Source organism: Anolis carolinensis, chromosome 4 (genome assembly GCF_035594765.1).
Source record: "Anolis carolinensis isolate JA03-04 chromosome 4, rAnoCar3.1.pri, whole genome shotgun sequence".
NCBI lineage: Eukaryota > Metazoa > Chordata > Lepidosauria > Squamata > Dactyloidae > Anolis > Anolis carolinensis.
The window spans coordinates 176,681,229-176,701,659 of NC_085844.1; the positions used below are offsets into that span (position 1 = coordinate 176,681,229).

Below are 20,431 nucleotides of genomic sequence, written 5' to 3' on the forward strand. Positions count from 1 at the left end.
TTAACAGTTGATTTACTTACAAAACTTCATGTGTTCAGCATAGATATACATTGCTTATTGGTTCAAAGTTTAAACAGTCCATTCTTTACACATTCTGTTTGAGTCTCTTTCCTGTTGCATACAGACTAACACTCCTGACGCATACTGTACTCAATTAACTTCTAATGCATACTGACTGCTATACTATACACAACTATTTACTGTACAGAGTGACTGATGCATACTGACTACTATACAATATTCAACTGTACTGACAACATACATACTGACTTCTAAAATGGAGTCTCAGTCTGAATAGTCCCAGATCTGGTCACATGGTCTGGAATCCCTCCCACAACCTCAAACAACAACAAAAACTGCATACCAATACAATAGGATCTCGCGAATCCAACATAAATGGGCCGACAAAATGTTGGATAAGTGAAAATATTGGATAATAAGGAAGAATTAAGGAAAGCCTATTAAACATCAAATTACATTATGATTACATGACTGGCTTGATGTTGAAGGAGCTGGGGGGGCCATGAGGTCATGAAGAGTCAGAAGCGACTGAACAAATAACACGGTAACGTTATGTGGTAATTACTCTATTTACGAATTCAGCACCAAAACATTGCAATGTATTGAAAACATTAGCTACAAAAACATTTGACTACTAAAAGGCAGACTGAGTTGGATAATACAGAACGTTGGATAAGCAAGACTCTACTGTGTATACATACAATATAGCAAGCAATCTCTGGGCCTCAGACCTCTTCCAAGATTTCCTATGTAATCATCTGCACAAAGAAACCATTTTTTTCCATACCAGTTTCAAATTGTGTTATGGCCAAACTTGGGCCATCCAGGTGTTTTGGACGTCAACACCCACAATTCCTAACAGCCTCAGGCCCTGTCATTTTCCCCCTCAGCCGCTTAAGCGTCCAAAACACCTGGTGGGCCCAAGCTTTACCATGCTTGGTGTAGCTGCACCAACAATAGGGCCGAATAGGAACTGGAGACGGTGACGGCCGACAGGGAGCTCTGGCGTGGACTGGTCCATGAGGTCACGAAGAGTCGAAAACGACTGAACGAGTGAGACGACGACGACGAGTTTCGCTCTAGCAGCGTTTCCCAAACTCTGATCGTCCAGAGGTTTTGGACTTCAGCATCCAGATTCCCTTATCATTACCCGGTCTTTTAGCTCTGGTGGAAGCCATATAGACTTAGGAATGTGAAGAGTGGCGGGGCTTAATTCTACAGCAGGAAGTGGTTTCTACTGAGATCACGATGGGCGTGTCACTCTACAAATTCCTACCTCTAGGGGCTGTTTTGCTCTTAGAGGGAGACAGAGTAACACGACTCGCGCGTTCTCGTGACGTAAAATCCCACGCGACGCGCACACAGAGAGCGGGCCATGGCGAGCGATTTCTATCTGCGCTACTACGTCGGGCACAAGGGCAAGTTCGGCCACGAATTCCTGGAGTTCGAGTTCCGGCCCGACGGTGAGGAGGAGGAGGAAAGGGTTCTGGGGGTCGACTTGGTCTGTTCGGCTGAGAAACGGAGGCTGGCATTTGGCGCCTCTAGTGCAGGCTTCCTCAGACTGCGGCCCTGCAGCATTTTGGGCCTCCAACTCCCAGAATCTCTGGCTATTGCACAAGAAGGCTAGGGCTTCTAGCAGTTGGAGGCCCACACAGCAAGAAGGCCGCAGTCTGAAGAGGCCTGCTCTAGTGCGACCAAGTAAGCCATGGAGTCTGGAGAAGCGGACAAGGTCTTCCAAGATAGGCCAGCCATGCAGTCGTCATCGCACAGGAATTCTCATCAGAGAGCTAAAATACTATCAGGGTCGTTACAATAAGGTCTCTTTAGGAGCAGAAGGAGGCAGTCACTTCGATGTAGGAACACGATAGGGAGAAAGTGGGGAAATAAGAATTTCATTGGGTTTTCTTAGACGGAATACCAAGAGGCGTTTATTTCCAAGCCTTTTCATCTGAAATATAGCTTACAGTATCTGATATTCATAATAATAATAATAATTTTTAATTGTGTGAGAAGCAAATTTAGAACATACTGCAAATCGCTTCTGGGGTGAGAGAATTGGCCATCTAAAAAAGACGTTGCCCAGGGGTTGCCCTGTGGGAGGCTTCTCTCATGTTCCTGCATGGGAAGCTGGGGCTCACCCCGTTCCCCGAATTCGAACCGCCGCGTTTAGAGTTTTGTAGACAGTATCCTGCACTTTGAATTGGAAACTTATTGGGAGCCAATAGAGCTGCTTTAGTAGGGACATCATGTGCTCCCTGTAGGTAGCTTCAGTTAGTAACCAGAGCAGTTCCTACCTAGTTTCCAACACCATTCAGAATGGGGCAATTTAGAGAATATAGGCATCCAGTATCCAGTCTATCTTCCACTCTCTTGACTGGCAAAGTAAAGAAAGAAGTGACTCCTAAAGCAACTGAGAGCAGTTATTTTGAAAGAAGGATGCTGACTTGTGAACTGTCAGCTAACAAGAGGATCTTGCAATTGGGTATAGTTGCAATATCACATATGAAAAGAAGGAAATTAAGCAAGTGCTATGAGCCAGACATCTTGAAAGAACTGTGTAGTAATGTCCTATTTCCCCTAGCCTAGGTATTACTTAGGATATATTCACTATGTAGAATTAATGCATGATACCATTTTAACTGTCATGACTCAATGCTGTGGAATCGTGGGAGTTATGCTTTTACATGAGCTTTAATTTTCTCTTTTAGATAGGGCTGGTGCTTCAACAAACTACAACTCCCATGATTCCTTAGCATTGAGTCATGGTAGTTAAGGTGGTGTCAAACTGCATTAGTTTTGCAGTTTAGATGCACCTTTACTTAATTGCCCTTTCTTGGTTCATGGGACTGAAAAAACTGCCTGCCACCAGTTTGAATAATTTGGGATGGAGAGAAGTTGCAACAACCATATTTGTGTGTGTGAATGAGTGTTTGTATCCTGTTACATAGGCTTTAACACAGTCCTTTCATTTCAAAGAAATAAATGAAGTCACTAAAGGTATGCCACCTTGCTTCTTAAGTAATTTTAGTTTAATTTTTTCAACAGGTAAACTCAGATATGCAAACAACAGCAATTATAAAAATGATGTCATGATCAGAAAAGAGGTGAGTGATGCTTTTAAAAAAATCATCTTAAATAGGTTTTCCCAATTCCCATGAAATTTTTCCCATGGACAGCGAATATCAGTGAGAAAGAAGAAAATGTATGCCATTATCTTCCACTTCATCTGGGGTTTTTTTATACCAGTTTGCTTGTCTTTAAATAAACATATTATTATAGGCCTACGTGCACAAGAGTGTGATGGAAGAACTAAAGAGAATAATTGATGACAGTGAAATTACAAAAGAAGATGATGCTTTATGGCCTCCACCAGACAGAGTCGGTCGGCAGGTGAGCAAATTCAGTACAACAGTTTTAAGTTTATTGGCTATCTATATATGTTTGAACAACATTTGTACGGCAGCAAGTAACATTTGTGATTATTAATGTTCTGCTGTGTCATTTTTAAACACCTTATAGTTACTATCCTTTCTGTAAACAGATGGATTGATATCTAGGATTCAAGATTGATGGCAAAATGTATTATTTTAGGCATGGAGAAATGTTTAGGGATGCTTGGAAAAATTACAGCCAGAAATGAAATGGATTAATTATAATCTTGTAGATCTTCGCACGAGTAATATATTTTTTGTTTGTTTTTAGGAGCTCGAAATTGTAATTGGTGATGAACACATTTCATTTACTACTTCAAAAATTGGTTCTCTTATTGATGTAAATCAGTCCAAGTAAGTGTTCTACGAATCATTTTTAATGTTTTTCTTGACAGGCCAATATGAGCAGTATAAGGCTATTTTCCAAGAACACTGTTGTCTATATTTACTAAACTATTTATGTTTTGAGAAGATAAGTCCTCACATAAAACTGGCCATTCTGAATATATATTTTCATCCCTAGTACTGCAAATGAATTTGGTTTTGATGTTGTCCCTGTACATGACTCAAATGAGAGTGGGGTCTAAACCTTGTCATTAAGGCTATAAAAATAAAATAACACAATAGAACGGGTTTGAGAAGCACCCATGAGACAAGCATATAGTTTTATTTCAGCTCCCTTAGGAAGCCACTGGGAATTTTAAAATACAAATACGTTTCTGATCTGAAAACAATTTTATGATATTGCATTGTTTTACTGATGAGAATTTAACTCAGTTTGGAGATGATCAGATTGAAGTTGTCTCAGTCACAACATTTTATTTCATAATGTACGGGTTGTCTTTAATCAGTGGACAAAAGCAAACATGTATAAAACAGCATTGTGATAAAGCAAGAGGTAGAGGACTTAGCAGTCTCTGAGGCCTTAAACTTTCACATCCAAAGCCCAACATCGGTTGCAATAAGTCCCGAAAGGTACCACCATCCCCCTACAAAAAAACCTGCCTGAAAGTCTGTATCTGGTTTTAGGTTTTTGATTTCCAAGGGGATTTGTGTAGCCATGTTCCGTATTCTAAGTGAAAACTATTGCTGCTTGAGGCATTCTGGAATGGGAAAGTTTTTCCCCAGACTAAAAAAGAACATTGCAGGGTGTGAAAAAAAAACAGCTTAATGGTTGCATGTAGACCATGCACTATGGAGTGTTCACCACTGCCCTAAAAAATTCCAAACCAATTTGTCCTTGGGTACAAAAAGACAGATCAAATAATTCTTGCAGTGCTTCTGAAGTATGCTTGAAGTCTTGTTAAGTAGCTAGAATACTCTCACATTACTTTTGTTGTATAAATAATGACCTAGATCAGGGGTCCCCAAACTAAGGCCCGGGGGCCGGATGCGGCCCATCGAAGCCATTTATCCGGTCCCCATAGTACAAGGGCAGAAGGGGTTGGGCTAAATGACCCAAGGGGTCTCTTCTTCTCTTACAACCATTATTATTATTATTATTATTATTATTATTATTATTATTATTATTATTAAAATCTGTCAGGGATGCTTTGCTTGTGCTTTTGGTGCACAGAGGCAGAAGGGGATTGGACTCAATGGCCCAAAGGGTCTCTTCCAACCCTCTTTTTTATTATTGTTGTTGTTGTTATTATTATTATTATTATTATTATCAATTATTATTGCTCGGTGGTCAACTATAGTCCGGCCCTCCAACGTGAACTGGCCTCCTGTTTAAAAAGTTTGGGGACCCCTGACCTAGATCATATAGGTTTGTCTCAAAATTCCAAATTCAAGTATTTAATACCTTTTCCTTTTTCTTTTTATATTTTAGGGATCCAGAAGGTCTAAGAGTGTTTTACTACCTTGTCCAGGACCTCAAGTGTCTAGTCTTCAGTCTCATTGGATTACACTTTAAGATTAAGCCAATTTAAATTGTAAAATGGATTTGAGTTTGTACTGTAAAGTTTCTTTGGGTGGGGTCACTTTCATTCCTTCTCTCTCCTAAATAACTTTTGTGTATGTCAGGTTTTTTTACAGAATAAATGTAATAAATGCTGTAAAGCTTCCTTTTAACTTAGAAAGTATTTGTATTCCACAATGATCTTTCTGAAGTGAGATTTGTAGATTTATTTAAGAGTATCTTAATTTCTGCTGGTCAATAACAAGAGTGAGAGTTAAGATATCTGGATATCTCATAACCTCTGCATTGGTTGGGATAAAGATAAAATTGCTTTTTTTAAAGTTTAATCAGGGTTAGTTGCAATCCACAATTATAATCAGGTATTAGGTACTACCATGATTTATATGCAGAAAAGCTCATTTTTTTCATTTTAGTGAATTGTGTTCAAGAGCAAAGCTGCTAGCATGTTCGCCATGTGCTGCACTGAGAAGCCACTTTATAGTGGGATGGTTGGTGAGCATTGTGCCACATGGGATGGGAAGTTAATCCTTGCTTATCCTAAAATTTCCTCTCATTTGTTTTTGGTTTTTTTGTTTTTTTTTGGGGGGGGGGGAATCCAGTAACAGTACACTATACTAATACTCTAATATCCAGGTCCACACTGTTGTTTTTCGGACACTATTCAGTGTGCCAGTTATCCCTCATTAATCCCAAAACAAACCTTCAAAGACTTTATATCATGGATGATATTTTGTAATCACAACTCATTTTCAAAACCATGGATATCCGCATATTGACACATAACAAAAGAAAAGGAAGACCTTATATAACTGGAGTTTTTTCCTTGCATACAATATGATAGCTTCTCGGTTCTAGGAAATCAAATTAATGAAATGGAACTGGTCACCTCTAAAAATTACCCCAGCTTTGTCACTTCCCTTCTAAAAGTGGAAGGGTATTTTTCAATGTAGGTTAAAGCTGTAACCAGATGAGTAGGAACATATAGTAGGCAGTGCTTACTAGAGTAGTGGCACGCAGTAGGATTTCTTCAGTACTTGTATGATGACATTATTTATTATGCAAAAATTTGGAGGAGAGACCAGTGAAATTGGCCACCAGTTATAGTGAGAATATGTTTCAAAAGCCTGGAAGGCTGCATGCCCATTGCTTTACTCATCCTGTGCCCACAACACGCCACTGCAATTGCCATTTTGGCTAACTAGAAATAACATTACATTAATCCTTGGGGCCTTTCTGGGGTAGGGATGGTCTTGTTGTTTCAGGGAACATATTTGTAACACTTTGTTTCCTGGTTGCATTTGCTTGCCAGACAGGCCTGTGTGTCCTGTTTTTCAAAGGACAGTCCTAAATTTGAAAGTCTACCAGAAGACAAATCTTCTGTTTGAAGGTGCACTGTCTGATTAGCTCAAGTCTGATTTAAAGATTAATGTAAGGTATGAATAACACTTGAATAGCACACTCAGCAGGCACATGAGCCACATGAGATCATAATCCTCTATTCAGATGAGATGTACTATCCTGTTCAGAATATAAAACCATTTTTTCAATTTTTATCTATATAAACTACCATGAGTAATTTATAAAAACTAATTTTTGATGATACACATCTTTTGGCAATGGTTAATTGACAGTAAGGCTTTCCATGTATCTCTTCCTCTGTCACCAAATGTGATGGCTTTCATTAATTGCTCACCTGCCATCAACTGTTAAGGACCCTCTCCCACTACTGTGTGAGGACCTTTTAACTGCCCTCCTGTGCAAGACTTCATCTTATCCCACCGGACACCAACTTTCTGTAGCAACTGCTGCCATCAACTATTGAACTTAAGCTTTCCAACGTGTATTTTTTAAAGGCTCAACAGAATAATGTGAAAATAGCAACTGTCCAACAAAAAAAGTAGTTTTCTTGGTATCTTGGTTGTTAGGCCTGATCCTGGGGTTATTTGAGGCGCTGATTCAGAAAATTACATTGGATAGACATCAGCTCTATTTTCTCAGAAAGGGTTATGGTTTTCATAGGTGAGCAGATGGCAACTGATAGATTATGTATGTTCTGTATCTCAAAACTAGGGAAAAGCAGATGACGTTTTTGGAATCGGCTGGTCAAATATACCCAGAAAAGGGGCTAACACTTAAGGCACCAAATGTGTGTTGGCTAATGTAATGATTTTATTAAACAGGATTGAAATTTATTTAATACATATTGTATATATCCCGACTGAAACTACAACTCTCATGTCATAGCTCTAATCCTGATGCCTCTATCTCTAACCCAAACTCTCCTAATCTCCACCTCTGACAGACTCCTAATCCTGGCCTTGACTGACCAAACCTTTCATTCTGTCATACTGAGATTTTTCAAAATCCTCAGCTACGGACACTCGGCATTCGTCACTCCTCTCACACTTTCCTTATTGCATCTTGCATACTTTGCATTACCCTCTTTTATCTAATAAATGCAACATCCTCCTCCCCAAAAGGTCCATAACATTGCAGCTACATTATTTTCAGGCCTGGAGAATCTGCTACCTTTCAGAAAGGCTCAGCTGAACACATTTAGTTGCCCAAGGCAGAGCAGCATATGGTACCTTCGTTTCCTGAACCATCCAAGGCCTTTCTCTACAAGATAAATTTCCACAAGCATCTCTTCTCACTTTCCCCAACAAATGTAAAAACGAACAATTGGATAATCTTTCACAATCAAACATGCAGTCTCCTTATTCAGTCTACAGAGTGTTAGCCTTGGATGCCAGGGGGTTTGGTTTTGTGTTTAGGACAACAGTTCCCACAACCCATGCCTACAGGCAATGGCAACGCTAACCAAAACTGCGAGTTGAAGAATGTGTGGCATGGCCAATCTTGGGCCCTTCGAGTGTTTTGGACTTCAACTCCCACTATTCCTAACAGCCTACTGGCTGTTAGGAATTGCGAGAATTGAAATCCAAAACACCTGGAGGGTCCAAATTTGCCCATGTTTGGTCTACACTGTGTAAATGCAGTTTGAAACCCCTAGGACTCCATAGCATAGCATTGAGCCATGTGTAAATGCTCCAATTGGCCAGCTTGATTAGAACTGAATAGCCTTGTAGATTCAAATCCTGCCTAAGGAAAACCTTTGTTGGGAGGTGTTAGCTGGCCTTGATTGTTTCATATCTGGAATTCCAGCTAATACCTCCCAACAAAGGATTCCCACAGGTAGGAAGCAGCCAGGCTTTGAATCTGCAAGGTCATTATATGCTAATTAAGGTGATCAATTGCAACCTTCACACTTGCCTCAAGCAGACAAGAGTTCTTTCTCCCACCCTGGACTTTCCACAGATATATAAACCCTACATTCCAAGAATTCCAACAGACCTCACAACCTCAGGATGCTTGCCATAGATGTGGGCGAAACATCAGGAGAGAATGCTTATGGAACATGGCCAGACAGCCCGGAAAACTCACAGCAACCCATAATCCAGATACAGTAGAGTCTCAATTATCCAACATAAACGGGCTGATAAAACGTTGGATAAGCAAATATGTTGGATAATGAGGGATTAGGGAAAAGCCTATTAAACATCTAATTAGGTTATGATTTTACAAATTAAGCACCAAAACATGTTATACAACAAATTTGGAAGAAAAAGTAGTTCAATATGCAGTAATGCTAGGTAGTAATTACTGTATTTACAAATTTAGCACCAAAATATCACAATGTATTGAAAACACTGACTACAAAAACACTGACTACCAAAAGGCAGACTGCGTTGGATAATCCAGAACGTTGGATAAGCGAATGTTGGATAAGTGAGACTCTACTGTAGCTTCTTCAGCAATGGTTCCCAAGTGTTGGTTCTCCAGATTTTAGGACTTCCACTCCCAAAACTCCCAACCAGTGTGGCCATGGCTCAGGAATTCTGGGAGTTGAAGCCTGAAATATTGGGAGCGACAAAAGGCTGAGAACGGTTGCTCGGACGCCATCTTGGATCAGGGCAATTCGCGGCTGTTGTGCTGAATACAACTTCGTCTATGCAGGAAGCGACGAGTCTGAAGCCTCGCGATGTTTGAGTGGCAGCTGTTCCCATTTTTCGGTGCCAGTTCACCGTTCCTCAGCTGCAGAAGCCTTGCGCCCTGAATAGTGTTCTTGAGGAACCCTTCTCCTCACCTGTCCTTTCCTGTCATGGGGGTAAGAGAAGGCTCTCCCTCTTCAATGGAGACATATACTGTATATCCCTTGAGCGTGGGCTGGGGTAGGGTTAAGTGACCTGACGGCCCCTCTCTCTTTCTGCAGAAGATCGGGCTGCAGTTCAAGGCCACTTTGGAAAACATTACCAACCTCAGGCCTGTCGGGGAGGACTTTCGGTGGTACCTCAAGGTAGGCTCTGATGAGGAAGGGCATGCATAGAATTATAGAATGATAGAGTTGGAAGAGACCACATGCACCATCTAGTCCAACCTCCTGCCATGCAGGAAAAGCACAATCAAAGTACCCCTGACAGAAGGCCATCCAGCCATTGTTTAAAAGCCCAACCCTCTGCAATGCCAGCTTAATGGTGTTATGTTGACCATTTCCACTACCTTGGCAGCCACCTCTCCACAGAAAAGTCAATATCGACACTGAAATACAACATCGCTTGAGCTCTACGAGTGCAGCTTTTTTCCAAATGAAACAGATGTTTGAAAGCAAACATCAAATTCACCATAGAAAAAGAAAATGAAGGAAAAGTGTCATTTCTAGATGTCCTAGTCATCCGCAAACCCAATCAACAATTGGGCCACACAGTTTACAGAAACCCTACACACGCAGGTAGATATCTACATAAAAACTGCAACCATCACCCAGATTAAAAATGAAGCACAATTAAAGCCCTGACAGACCATGCAAAAAGAATATGCGAGCCCTGCCTCCTCCCAAGGGAAACTGAACCACCTAAACTGGGCTCTACAGGCCAACGGATACTCCACCACAGACATCAGAAGACCTGCAAGACAAAGAACAAGCCACGAAAGTAAAGACAAAAACCCAACCAGAGGAAAAGTGTTCTTACCATATATCAAGGGAACCACTGACCAGATAAGAAAGCTTATGAAGAAACACAACCTACAAACTATCTACAGACCCACTAAGAAAATCCAAAAAATGCTATGTTCAGCAAAGGACAAGAGGGATCCTCTCACCTCTGCAGGAGTCTAACATATACCATGCAGCTGTGGACAAGTCTACATAGGGACCACCAAACACAGCATTACCCAAACCCGAATCAAGGAACATGAAAGACACTGCAGACTGATTCAGCCAGAGAAATTGGCCATAGCAAAGCACTTGATGAACCAACCTGGATACAGCATGTTATTTGAGAACACATGCTGGGCCATTCTAACAACCACCATGTCAGACTAAACAGAGAAGCCATTGAAATCCACAAGCATGTGGACAATTTCAACAGAAAGGAGGAAACCATGAAAATGAACAAAATCTGGCTACCAGTATTTAAAAAACCTCTAAAATCAAGACAGTAAATAAAGAACAACACTCTGAAAACAGGGGAATTCCAGACAAGAAACAATCAGGCCCAGCTAACACCTCCCAACAAAGGATTCACCCAGGCAGGAATCATCACGGCTTTGAAGCTGCAAGGCCATTCAGTGCTAATCAAGGTGGCTAATTGCGACATTCACACTTGCCGCAAACAGACAAAGAGTTCTTTCTCCCACCCTGGACATTATTCTACAGATATATAAACCTCACTTGCCTAGTTTCCAACAGACCTCACAACCTCTGAAGATGCCTGCCATAGATCTGGGCAAAACGTCAGGAGGGAATGCTTCTGGAACATGGCCATACAGCCCGGAAAGCTCACAATAACCCAGAAGCAGAGTGTTTGAGGATCGGGTCATCTGTAGGAACACCACAATGCTTGTTTATAAAGATATTGTCCTCCCGACCCTGTTATACGCCTGCAAAACATGAACCATCTACAGATGTCACACTCAATTTCTAAAACAATTTCATCAGCATTGCCTCCGAAAAAAATCCTGCAAATCTCTTGGGAAGACAGGCAGACAAATGTGCTGGAAGCGTGCTGGAAGAAGCAAAGGCCACCAGCGCTGAAGCAATGATCCTTCGCTATCAACTCCACTGAACTGGCCACATTGTCTGAATGCCCGATCACAGCCTCCCAAAACAGTTACTGTACTCCCAACTCAAGAATGAAAAACAGAATGCTAGTGGGTAGGAAAAGAAATATGTAGATGGGCTTAAAGCTAATCTTAAAAACTGTGGCATAGACACCAAGAACTGGGAAGCCCTGACCCTCGAGCACTCTAACTGGAGATCAGCTCCTACCAACAATGCTGTGGAATTCGAAGAGGCACAAATGGAGGGAGAAAGGGAGAAATATGTCAAGAGAAAGGTGCATCAAGCCAACCCTGGTCAGGACCGTTTTCCACCTGAAAATCAATGTCCTCACTGCGAAAGAACATGCAGATCAAGAATAGGTTTCTACAGCCACCGACAGACCCATTGCCAAGACCCTACACTTGGAAGACAATCATACTCGGACATGAGGGATCGCTTAAAAGAGAGAAAAGAGAAAAGCCTCCAAGGGAGATAGTTCCATGGCTAAACAGCTCCTACAGTCATGAAGTTCTTCCTAATGTTCAATTGGAATATTCTTTCCTGTCATTTGAACCTGTTGCTCCATTGTGTACTAATTTCTAGGGCCTCAGAAAACAAGCCTGCTCCCTCTGCCTTATGACATCTTTTCAAATATTTAAACATGATGATCATCACACAGCTGGAAACCTTTTGATGGATTCAAATTGCAAGAGATTCCAGCTAAATATTGGGAAGAACTTCCTGACTGTAAGAGCTGTTTGAGAGGGGAATGTGCTGCCTCAGAGCCTGGTAGAGTCTTCTTCTCTGCAGGTTTTTCAGCAGAGGCTGGATGGCCATCTGTTGGGAGGGCTTTGATTGTGTTTTCCTTCATGACAGAATGGGGTTGGACTGGATGGCTTTTGGGATCTCTTTCAACTCTATAATTATGTACTCATATTGTCAAAGCACAACATTGCCAACATCACTTAAAGTTTTATTGCAATTTTGCAACACTTCTCTTCTGTTGGAATCTTTTATCTTGTTAAGAGTGCATACAATTATTTATGGGTATGTTGTTTTTCTTCACTTAACTAACAGCCTGTGTTAGCAGGCTGCCTTAAGTTAAAAGTCTAATGCTTCTGATTACTGCTATAGATCAAGACATTTTGTAATGTTTTATAAGTCTCTAATGCTATTTCCCAAAAAATATGATCAGGATTTTCATATTTATGAGGTTTTTTTGTGGAGAATATGTTAGAACTGCGTCATTCACATCCATGTATGTCTTGGCACATCTTGATCTCAGCATCAGTATTGTTTTGCATTTGGAGTCTTCAGTTGTTTGCATATTGGTGGTAATCTACATTAATTTTGGGGTTTTTTTCCAGCTGAAATGTGGGAACTGTGGTGAAGTTTCAGAAAAATGGCAATATCTACGACTAATGGTAAGCATCAAAATGAGAATATGAAGAATCATTTATGATGTGTGTGAAACTGAATAACTGTGTTAGGGTTGGGATATTTACTTACATACACACACTTTCAAGCAGCATCATTTATGTTTGCTGTCCATCTGACAGATCCCTTATATTTGTTTTCAGGGAAAGATTATACACTTGTGCCATTCATAATGTGTGCAAAAGTGGACATTAAAAGTAAAATTCAGAGCTTGAAACATTTTGTGGCTTGCATGACCCAAATACATCTGTCTGGTGGTGAGGCGTTGATTATATAGTTCAAGCAGGAATTTGTTGCTATGGGCCAAGGCATGCAAATGATAGGTAAAATGCTATACAGTTGGCCCTCCCTAGCCACAGATTCTGCATCCATGAATTGCACCATCCGTGGCTTAAAAATAATTCCTTTCCCTCTCTCTTCAATTTTTCCCAAAACTTTGGTTTTACCATTTTAAACAAGGAACATTATTTTGCTACACCATTGTATATAATCGGACTTGAGCAACCACAGATTTGGGGGTGGTGGGGGGGATCTGGAACCAAAAAATAGTGGATACCACATCTGTTTGCTTAGAAATCACTTCATGTAACAGGATTTATTCTCAAATAAGTTTATAAAGAATTGCAATCTTATAAATGATTCCATTGTCATTTTTAGAGGCCAACTTTCTGGTGTAGCTAACATTTTAGCCAACAGTTTCCCCAGTATAGCCAGAGATCAGGGGGAAAGAGAACTTTAGCTCAAAACACTTGAAGAGGTCTAGACTGGTGAAAATGATTATTTTTGCTGCACAAATGTTTTACCATTATATCCAACCTTGATACCATTTTCTCCTCCTGGCTGTTGTTGAGCTTTGGAACAGAGAACAGTATAGTAAATGTCCAATGCATCTCTCTCACATATACACCGGAGCTACTTACAGTTGGCTGTCTGTAGCCCTAAACAAAATTTTCAGCATTTTGAATCCTGAGTTCAGCATTTTGAGCTCATATGTATGGAGATTAAAATATTACTTTGTTTCAGGAAGTTTACCATTATATATACACCAGTATATGAAATATTTTGATGAGTGGCATGGAAAATTTGGACATTTGCTGTTTGAATTTTTTTCTGTACAAGAAGTATTCTCTACTCATCCTTTGGGCAGCAAAATCCCATAGCTCAGAGTTGGACTGACATATTGACAGAGGATTATTGGTTGTGAGTGTGAGCATCTGCTACCTTGCTTTCATAGTCAGTGGGTTAGCACTGCCATCTTTTTCATTTTTTCTCCAACCCATTAAATTTGTGACTCCACATATTCACAGTGTCTTGGCTTCCTTGTATGCAGTGATGCAATGAAAAGGTTGCCATTATCTTTAGATTGGCCTGCTATGGTTGGTGAGGTATAAACATTTTAAAAAGCTTTTTGGAAGAAGTAATTGAGTATTTATTATAAGGTCAGATTTTACCTGCGGTGAGGGCAATTCTCTCCGTTGTTATCCGTGAGCTCTTCTTAAATAAATAATAATCTATGTATGTACAGTATAACATTTTAGTCTTAAATAAAATAGCATTTCCAGTACAGCACTGGAGTTAGACTTTTTTCTGAGGATAAGTAATCTTCCCTTCAAAATATTCTTTAGGACAGCCATCCTCTCAAAGGAGGCCGGGGGAGTGCCACAATGGTGCAGAAATGCAAGCTGTGTTCCCGAGAAAACTCCATAGGTAGGCTGGATATTGTTCATGCAGTTGCAAGTTAAAATACATCTGATTCTTTTCAGTTTAGGCTAGACACTTACATTTTAAATATGATTTCATTAATGGAAACTACAATACAATGGTTGCACCAAAATTAAAGAATGCTTTGCCCAGTAAATGTTAGTGGTGGTCTCTGTTGCTGCTTTTTGCCTGCTGAAGGTCATTTTATTCCACAGGTTTTGTTGGACAGGAAGACAATCGCATTTTGGTTTTCATCACTTAGCCTTTCTGGTTCCAATATGTTCTTTTTATGAAATCTTAATGTTTAAAATACTGGGGTGTAGCTTCTGCTTTAGAAAGCAGGTAATGAGATATAAATAAATGAGAGACTGATTACGAAAAAATGTAGTTGAGAATTATTTTCAGGAATACTTTCTGAAAAGTGGTACCTATCACCTCTATCTTTCTGGGTCTAATTTTTGGCAAGATGCTCTGTCTGTCACGTGGCTCCCCAGCATTGTTGATTCCCACTGCTTTCTACATTTGAGGCACGTTGTCTCCCTTCCTTGCTCATAATTCTAAATGTGAAATGGGAATGGGGCATAATCCCTGCCCCAGGAGAAATATAATCCTTGGAAAAAGAGATAAATAGTACTGTTCATTTGTTTTTCTTGTAATTTGTCGATCATTCTGTGGTTTTGTTTCCCTTTTTCATTAAAAAGTGAGAAACTCAATTTATAAACCCATTAATGTAGGATTTTATATTTAATTGCACTTAACCTATTTAAATGTAAGTATCAGTGAACTGATTTGTGCATTACATTGATACTTTTAAAATACTAATTACAGGTGATCTTTAGTACTGTCTTTTATATTTTCAGATATTTTGAGTCATACAATGAAACCTTACAATGTAAGTCAAATTCCTTCTATTGTTATGGGTAATATGGCAAGTTTAATTATTTTTATATCTGGAAATGTTTAAAAGCCATAATCCAGTTAGATCCGACACCAGCAGATATCCTTCAGCCAGTCTTGGAGGAAACATATTTCCTCTTCCCTACAACACCCCCCCCCCCCCCATCCCTCCAGAGCTGACTTCTAAGTGGTTTGGATAACTATCTGTTCTCCCTCCTTACTCTCTGTGTAATACATATTTTCTTCTACCAATGCCTTTTAAATTTTGCAGTTGAATATTTTATGGCTTTTACTATGTGATGGAACTATTTCTGGGGGTGTAGAAGTGTTTTTGGTTTTTTTGCAATTGTTAGAATAGATCTAATGCATTTTTATGGCATATGATGACCTAGGGAATATATTCTGTGTGTTCCTCCCAGGCCACATTTCTCTGATACGGAAGCTAACTACTGTTTTGGTTTAATTCTAGGCTGAAGATAATGAGACATTTAAGACGATAGTGGAGTTTGAATGCCGTGGCCTTGAACCAGTTGACTTTCAACCACAGGCAAGTTACTTCTTACAATTTTCAGAGCATCTTTCTTTGAACTGTCTATTAGACCTAAATTAATATATCTTTGGCACCAATATATCTTTGGCACTGTTTTTGTGACAATATTGAGTGAGAAAGACAACTTAAGGGCGTTATGGTGATCTTACTATATGTGTGTATGATTAGAGTTTTGACTACAGCCTTGTAATTACATAGTACTCCAAGTATACTTTTACACCTTGTTCAGACTGAGTTAAACTAGAATGACAACAAGGGAATTTGCATACTATTGTTGATACCGATTCAACTTAATCCTAGCTTTAACCACAGATCTTGGGAGTTCAATGTCCATAATTCACTTCCATTCTCCTCTTGATTGTTTCTTACGACAATCTGATTTTACAAACCGGGGGTCATGTTCTATGCATGCAGAGATAAGCCAGATAGTCATAATGACTTATAGCAAGTGCTATTAGAAATTATAGCTGGAATTGACAATTATATATACAGGTGGTCCCTGAGTTATGACTTGTGTACAACTCATAGTTATGAACAGGCCTTTCCTCTCCCCGCCCCTGCCATGAAATCTTAGCACTGAGCCAAAGTGTGTCTATATCTCGCCAAACCTCCTTTCCTTTTTCTTCCTCTGGATCTCTCCACCCCCTTTCCTTTTCCTTTCTCTGGATCTCTCCATCCCTTTTCCTCTTTCTTTTTGTCGATATCTCTCCAAACCCCCTTTTCTCTTATGGATATTTTTCCAAGCCCCTTTTCTCTTTCTTCCTATCGATCTCTCTCCACCCTCCTTTCCTTTTTCTTCCTATCAATATCTCCTTTGTCTTCCCTCTACCTCTCCTTCATGTCTGACACCACTTTTATTTGCCCTGGCTCAATACTATCCAATGCTGGTATTTGTAGTTTGTTTGGCATTTTGGCAGAGAAGGCTAAAGAACTTGTAAAACCACAGCTCCCAGGATCCCATAGCAGTGAAGCAGGGCAGTTAAAGTGGTGTCAAACTGCATTCATTCCACAGCATAAGTACACCTCAAGGAAGCTGAGGCAGGATAAACAGGAGATGCTCCTGGAGGAAAGGGTTATATATTTCTATGGTTTTCCTTTCCATTGCTTGGAAGATTTGGTGTTTTTAAAACAAGGGATTCTAATTACACAAAAACTATAATGTGCACCTTTTTTGGTCAAATTACAAAGAGTGCATTTTTTGCCAGACCTGTTCTGACTTGCATACAAATTCAACTTAAGAACAAACCTACAGAACCATCTCTTGTATGTAACTTGAGGACTGCCTGTACAAACAGCAGTGGAAGATGTTCAGCCTTCCAGATATTGAACTACAACTCCCAAAATTTCTTAACATTGGCTCCTGGGAATTGACATCCAGCAATGCCTGGAGGACTACACTTTTTCCATCCTGGTGTAAAATTTCCTTTTGAAATGCTTTTGGATGTTGCTTGTTTGTTTTTACAGCCAGCAGGGGGCAGATTTTCTTTAGCAGAAATAAGCTAAAACAGATGCATGTTGTGATACCTTAAAGTAGGGATTGGGCCAAACACAGTATTCTAGGAGCCCACAGGCGTAGGGCATTGAAGTCCAACAATATTTATAAGATTGTCCAATAATCAGCTGGTTTTAACTTGATTGTGATGTTACCCTGAATTAGACAGCTATTAGAAGAGTGATTGTTTTGAACTACAAGTCCTGTCACTAGCTTGGCTAAGGGCTTCTGAATGCTATTTCTTTTGCTGTTGTCTTTCTGTTTGTAAGATTGTGTACATGATAGTATGAGCTTTCTATATGTTTATAGGCTGGTTTTGCTGCCAATGGTGCAGAGTCTGGCACATCTTTCAGCGACATCAACTTGTTGGAGAAGGTACAGTCTCTGATCATATTTATCAAAAAAAATACCTTCATGCTCTCTGGGGCTTGGGATCAGAAATAGACTGTTAAACTTAAAAAAGATAGTCTTGTCCTTCCATATTCTTTGAAGTCTTGGGGTCAAAGGGATGCTGCTCCGTATTCAGTGCTTTAACCAAGCAACTTTAACCAAGCTGCTCATCTAAAAGGATCAGGATGCTTCTCTCTGAATTTTGTGGTTTTCAGTCTTTGCATTACCAGGAAATGCCGTTAAATATATATTTCTTGTAAGTAGCACCTGCAGGGAAGCTCACATAGTCTCTGGATCACAATTGTGCATCTCAGTGTATGGCAGCTGAAGATTTCTCATTGCCATATTCCAACAACATTTGCCTTCCTAGAGCTCATTTGAGTTTTAAGCAAATTTCCCATTGACGCCAATGGGAAATTCTCATATAATTCAACTTCGAATAAGTGATTTTCATCCAACGAAAAGGTTAAACGCCCCATTCCTAGCTATTGCAAACCAGCCTTTTAATGACAAACACAAAATATGGTGTAGCTGAAAGAATCTTGAGACTTTAAAAATATGTTATGCTTAAAAGTTGTCTCTTCTTTAAATACATGAAACTACCTAAGATCACCAGACTTCCATTTAACTTCAATCAGTTACAGCTATTTGGACTGTGAGCAGCTTTTCAGAGTTCATACAGCAATCTTCTTTTGGGCTTGTCTAGAGATACTGTACAATAGATGAAATCTGGTATTTGTGTATGCAATAAGCTCCAGTAATCAGCCACAGCTTTTTGTATTTGCAAATATGCTTCTGAGTGGGGGTCAGCAACTGTGGAGGATATGAGAGTCAGGTTCTTCCTTTGTTCCCTCCAACAGACTGTGGCTGCCAATCAGCCATTTTGTAGCTGAAAATTAAATGCGACATTACTTCCAGTTCATGATCAATTTTGAGTTTTGGGAGAGTGTATTCTTTTCATTGAATCACTGTTAAGATACCTCCAAGTGTAGCTTTTTGCCTCTCATTTTCTTCAGGGTGTAGACGTCCTGGGGGTGCCCAGCAAGGAGTTAGAAGGGTGCGAAAAACCCTTGTGCTTCTCCATTGATCGCAAAGGTTGCAGTTTCCCCACTCCTACTTTCAGCATTATGTAGTAGATGACTAGCAGTAAGAATCTACTAGGGGCAACAAAAGTTTTCTTCTTAAGTAACATTGGGGTAGATGTCACCCTGCAATCATTTATTCAGATAACAGTCTTAAGATGGCAAGCAGTTCCCCTTGATTTACTATAGTAGTCTTTTGTGACAGAACTGTTATGGAGGATGTCAATCTCCTTGGGAAGCTCACAATTCACCATCAGACTTCCTAATCTCTGAGTGTCAGTATCTGTCAATTCTGTTCCTTGGCAAGAAACCTAGTCTGTCTAGTGACTCAATAGCTTGGTAAATTTAATCCTTTCATCCGGAGTGATAGTGAACCTGTTAGTACAACTGAAGACTTCACGAGCAAAAGGTCTATTTCACTAAGCTAAAAATGTTAGCTCAAGAGCCAGTGTGGTAGACTGATTTGAGTGTTGGACTACAGTTTGAACCCTACTCGACCATGAAAAGCCTTGGGAAGTCACTTTTTTTCTCCCCAGAAGAAGGCAAAGGCAACCCCCTCCGAAGAAATCTTGCCAAGAAAACTCCATGATAGGCTCACCTTAGAGACATTGTAAGTCAGAAATGTTAAGAAGCGTAAGGGTAATAAGATGAATTAAAGCTGAAGCTTTCCCTGATCTTATATCAAATGCAAGACAGAATCAAACTGTGTACCTTGGAAGATCCCATATTGTAGCTTCATCCCAACATGTACATATAGATATAGAGACACTCAGAGCTAACATTGTCTATTTATTCCCACAGGATTGGAATGAGTATGATGAAAAGATAAAGGAATCAGTTGGCATCTATGAAGTTACGCATAGGTTTGTGAAATGCTGAAACGTTTTGTTTTGTAAGAAATCATTTTCTGTATCGCCATGTTGTTCAATTTGTTTGTGTGCAATCTGCAATAAAGTCCTATACTTTCTACTTCACAGAAAGGTGTGGATACATAGAAAGGATCACTACATTTTAATTGATGTATATAGCAGTACGGTTGGGGCAGAAAATCCTTACCTCTTGTAATAGCTGTCTCATTGACATGAAATCATATCATAAGCCTAAGTTCTTGTCATCTTTTACATTAACACAAAAAATATAACATATTGTCAGCATATTTGACATTTTAAGTGTGTGCTTTCTTTTTCTTGAAGGTAATGGATTTTAAAAGTGTTTCAGAGAAACATAAAGCTGTGTAAATAGCATTACACTTTTGATTAAAGTATTTTGACAGTTAATAGTGTATTTTTACTAATGTGAAAATCCTGCTCTTCTGCAATTCCTGAAAAATGCCTTCACCTTTCACTGAGGAATAGCAGGCCTCTTATGGCTCCAGTACACCTAATGGCAATGTAATAAAATCTTGG

General features: G+C 39.8%; 2 protein-coding genes across 2 annotated transcripts; both read left to right on the forward strand.

Moving 5' to 3' along the window:
* Positions 1–1,319: 1,319 nt before the first annotated feature.
* Positions 1,320–5,528, forward strand: magoh (mago homolog, exon junction complex subunit). The gene is made up of 5 exons (XM_003220313.4): positions 1,320–1,484; positions 3,067–3,125; positions 3,301–3,411; positions 3,724–3,806; positions 5,287–5,528. Exons 1-5 carry the CDS (start codon positions 1,397–1,399, stop codon positions 5,384–5,386), a joined length of 441 nt encoding a protein of 146 aa, XP_003220361.1. The 5' UTR covers positions 1,320–1,396; the 3' UTR covers positions 5,387–5,528.
* Positions 5,529–9,342: 3,814 nt separating this feature from the next.
* On the forward strand, positions 9,343–20,302 carry czib (CXXC motif containing zinc binding protein). The gene is made up of 8 exons (XM_008109591.3): positions 9,343–9,544; positions 9,650–9,733; positions 12,844–12,900; positions 14,539–14,620; positions 15,475–15,506; positions 15,981–16,058; positions 17,863–17,928; positions 19,827–20,302. Exons 1-8 carry the CDS (start codon positions 9,539–9,541, stop codon positions 19,902–19,904), a joined length of 483 nt encoding a protein of 160 aa, XP_008107798.1. The 5' UTR covers positions 9,343–9,538; the 3' UTR covers positions 19,905–20,302.
* The last annotated feature ends 129 nt before the right edge of the window (positions 20,303–20,431 follow it).

Excerpts from the sequence above, each read along its gene's own strand:
- magoh (XM_003220313.4), top strand. The coding sequence starts at position 1,397 with ATGGCGAGCGATTTCTATCTGCGCTACTACGTCGGGCACAAGGGCAAG. Across the intron at positions 1,485-3,066 it reads GTTCGAGTTCCGGCCCGACG|GTAAACTCAGATATGCAAAC; the intron begins GTGAGGAGGAGG and ends TTTTTTCAACAG. Across the intron at positions 3,126-3,300 it reads ATGTCATGATCAGAAAAGAG|GCCTACGTGCACAAGAGTGT; the intron begins GTGAGTGATGCT and ends ATATTATTATAG.
- czib (XM_008109591.3), top strand. Across the intron at positions 9,734-12,843 it reads ACTTTCGGTGGTACCTCAAG|CTGAAATGTGGGAACTGTGG; the intron begins GTAGGCTCTGAT and ends GTTTTTTTCCAG. Across the intron at positions 14,621-15,474 it reads TTCCCGAGAAAACTCCATAG|ATATTTTGAGTCATACAATG; the intron begins GTAGGCTGGATA and ends TTATATTTTCAG.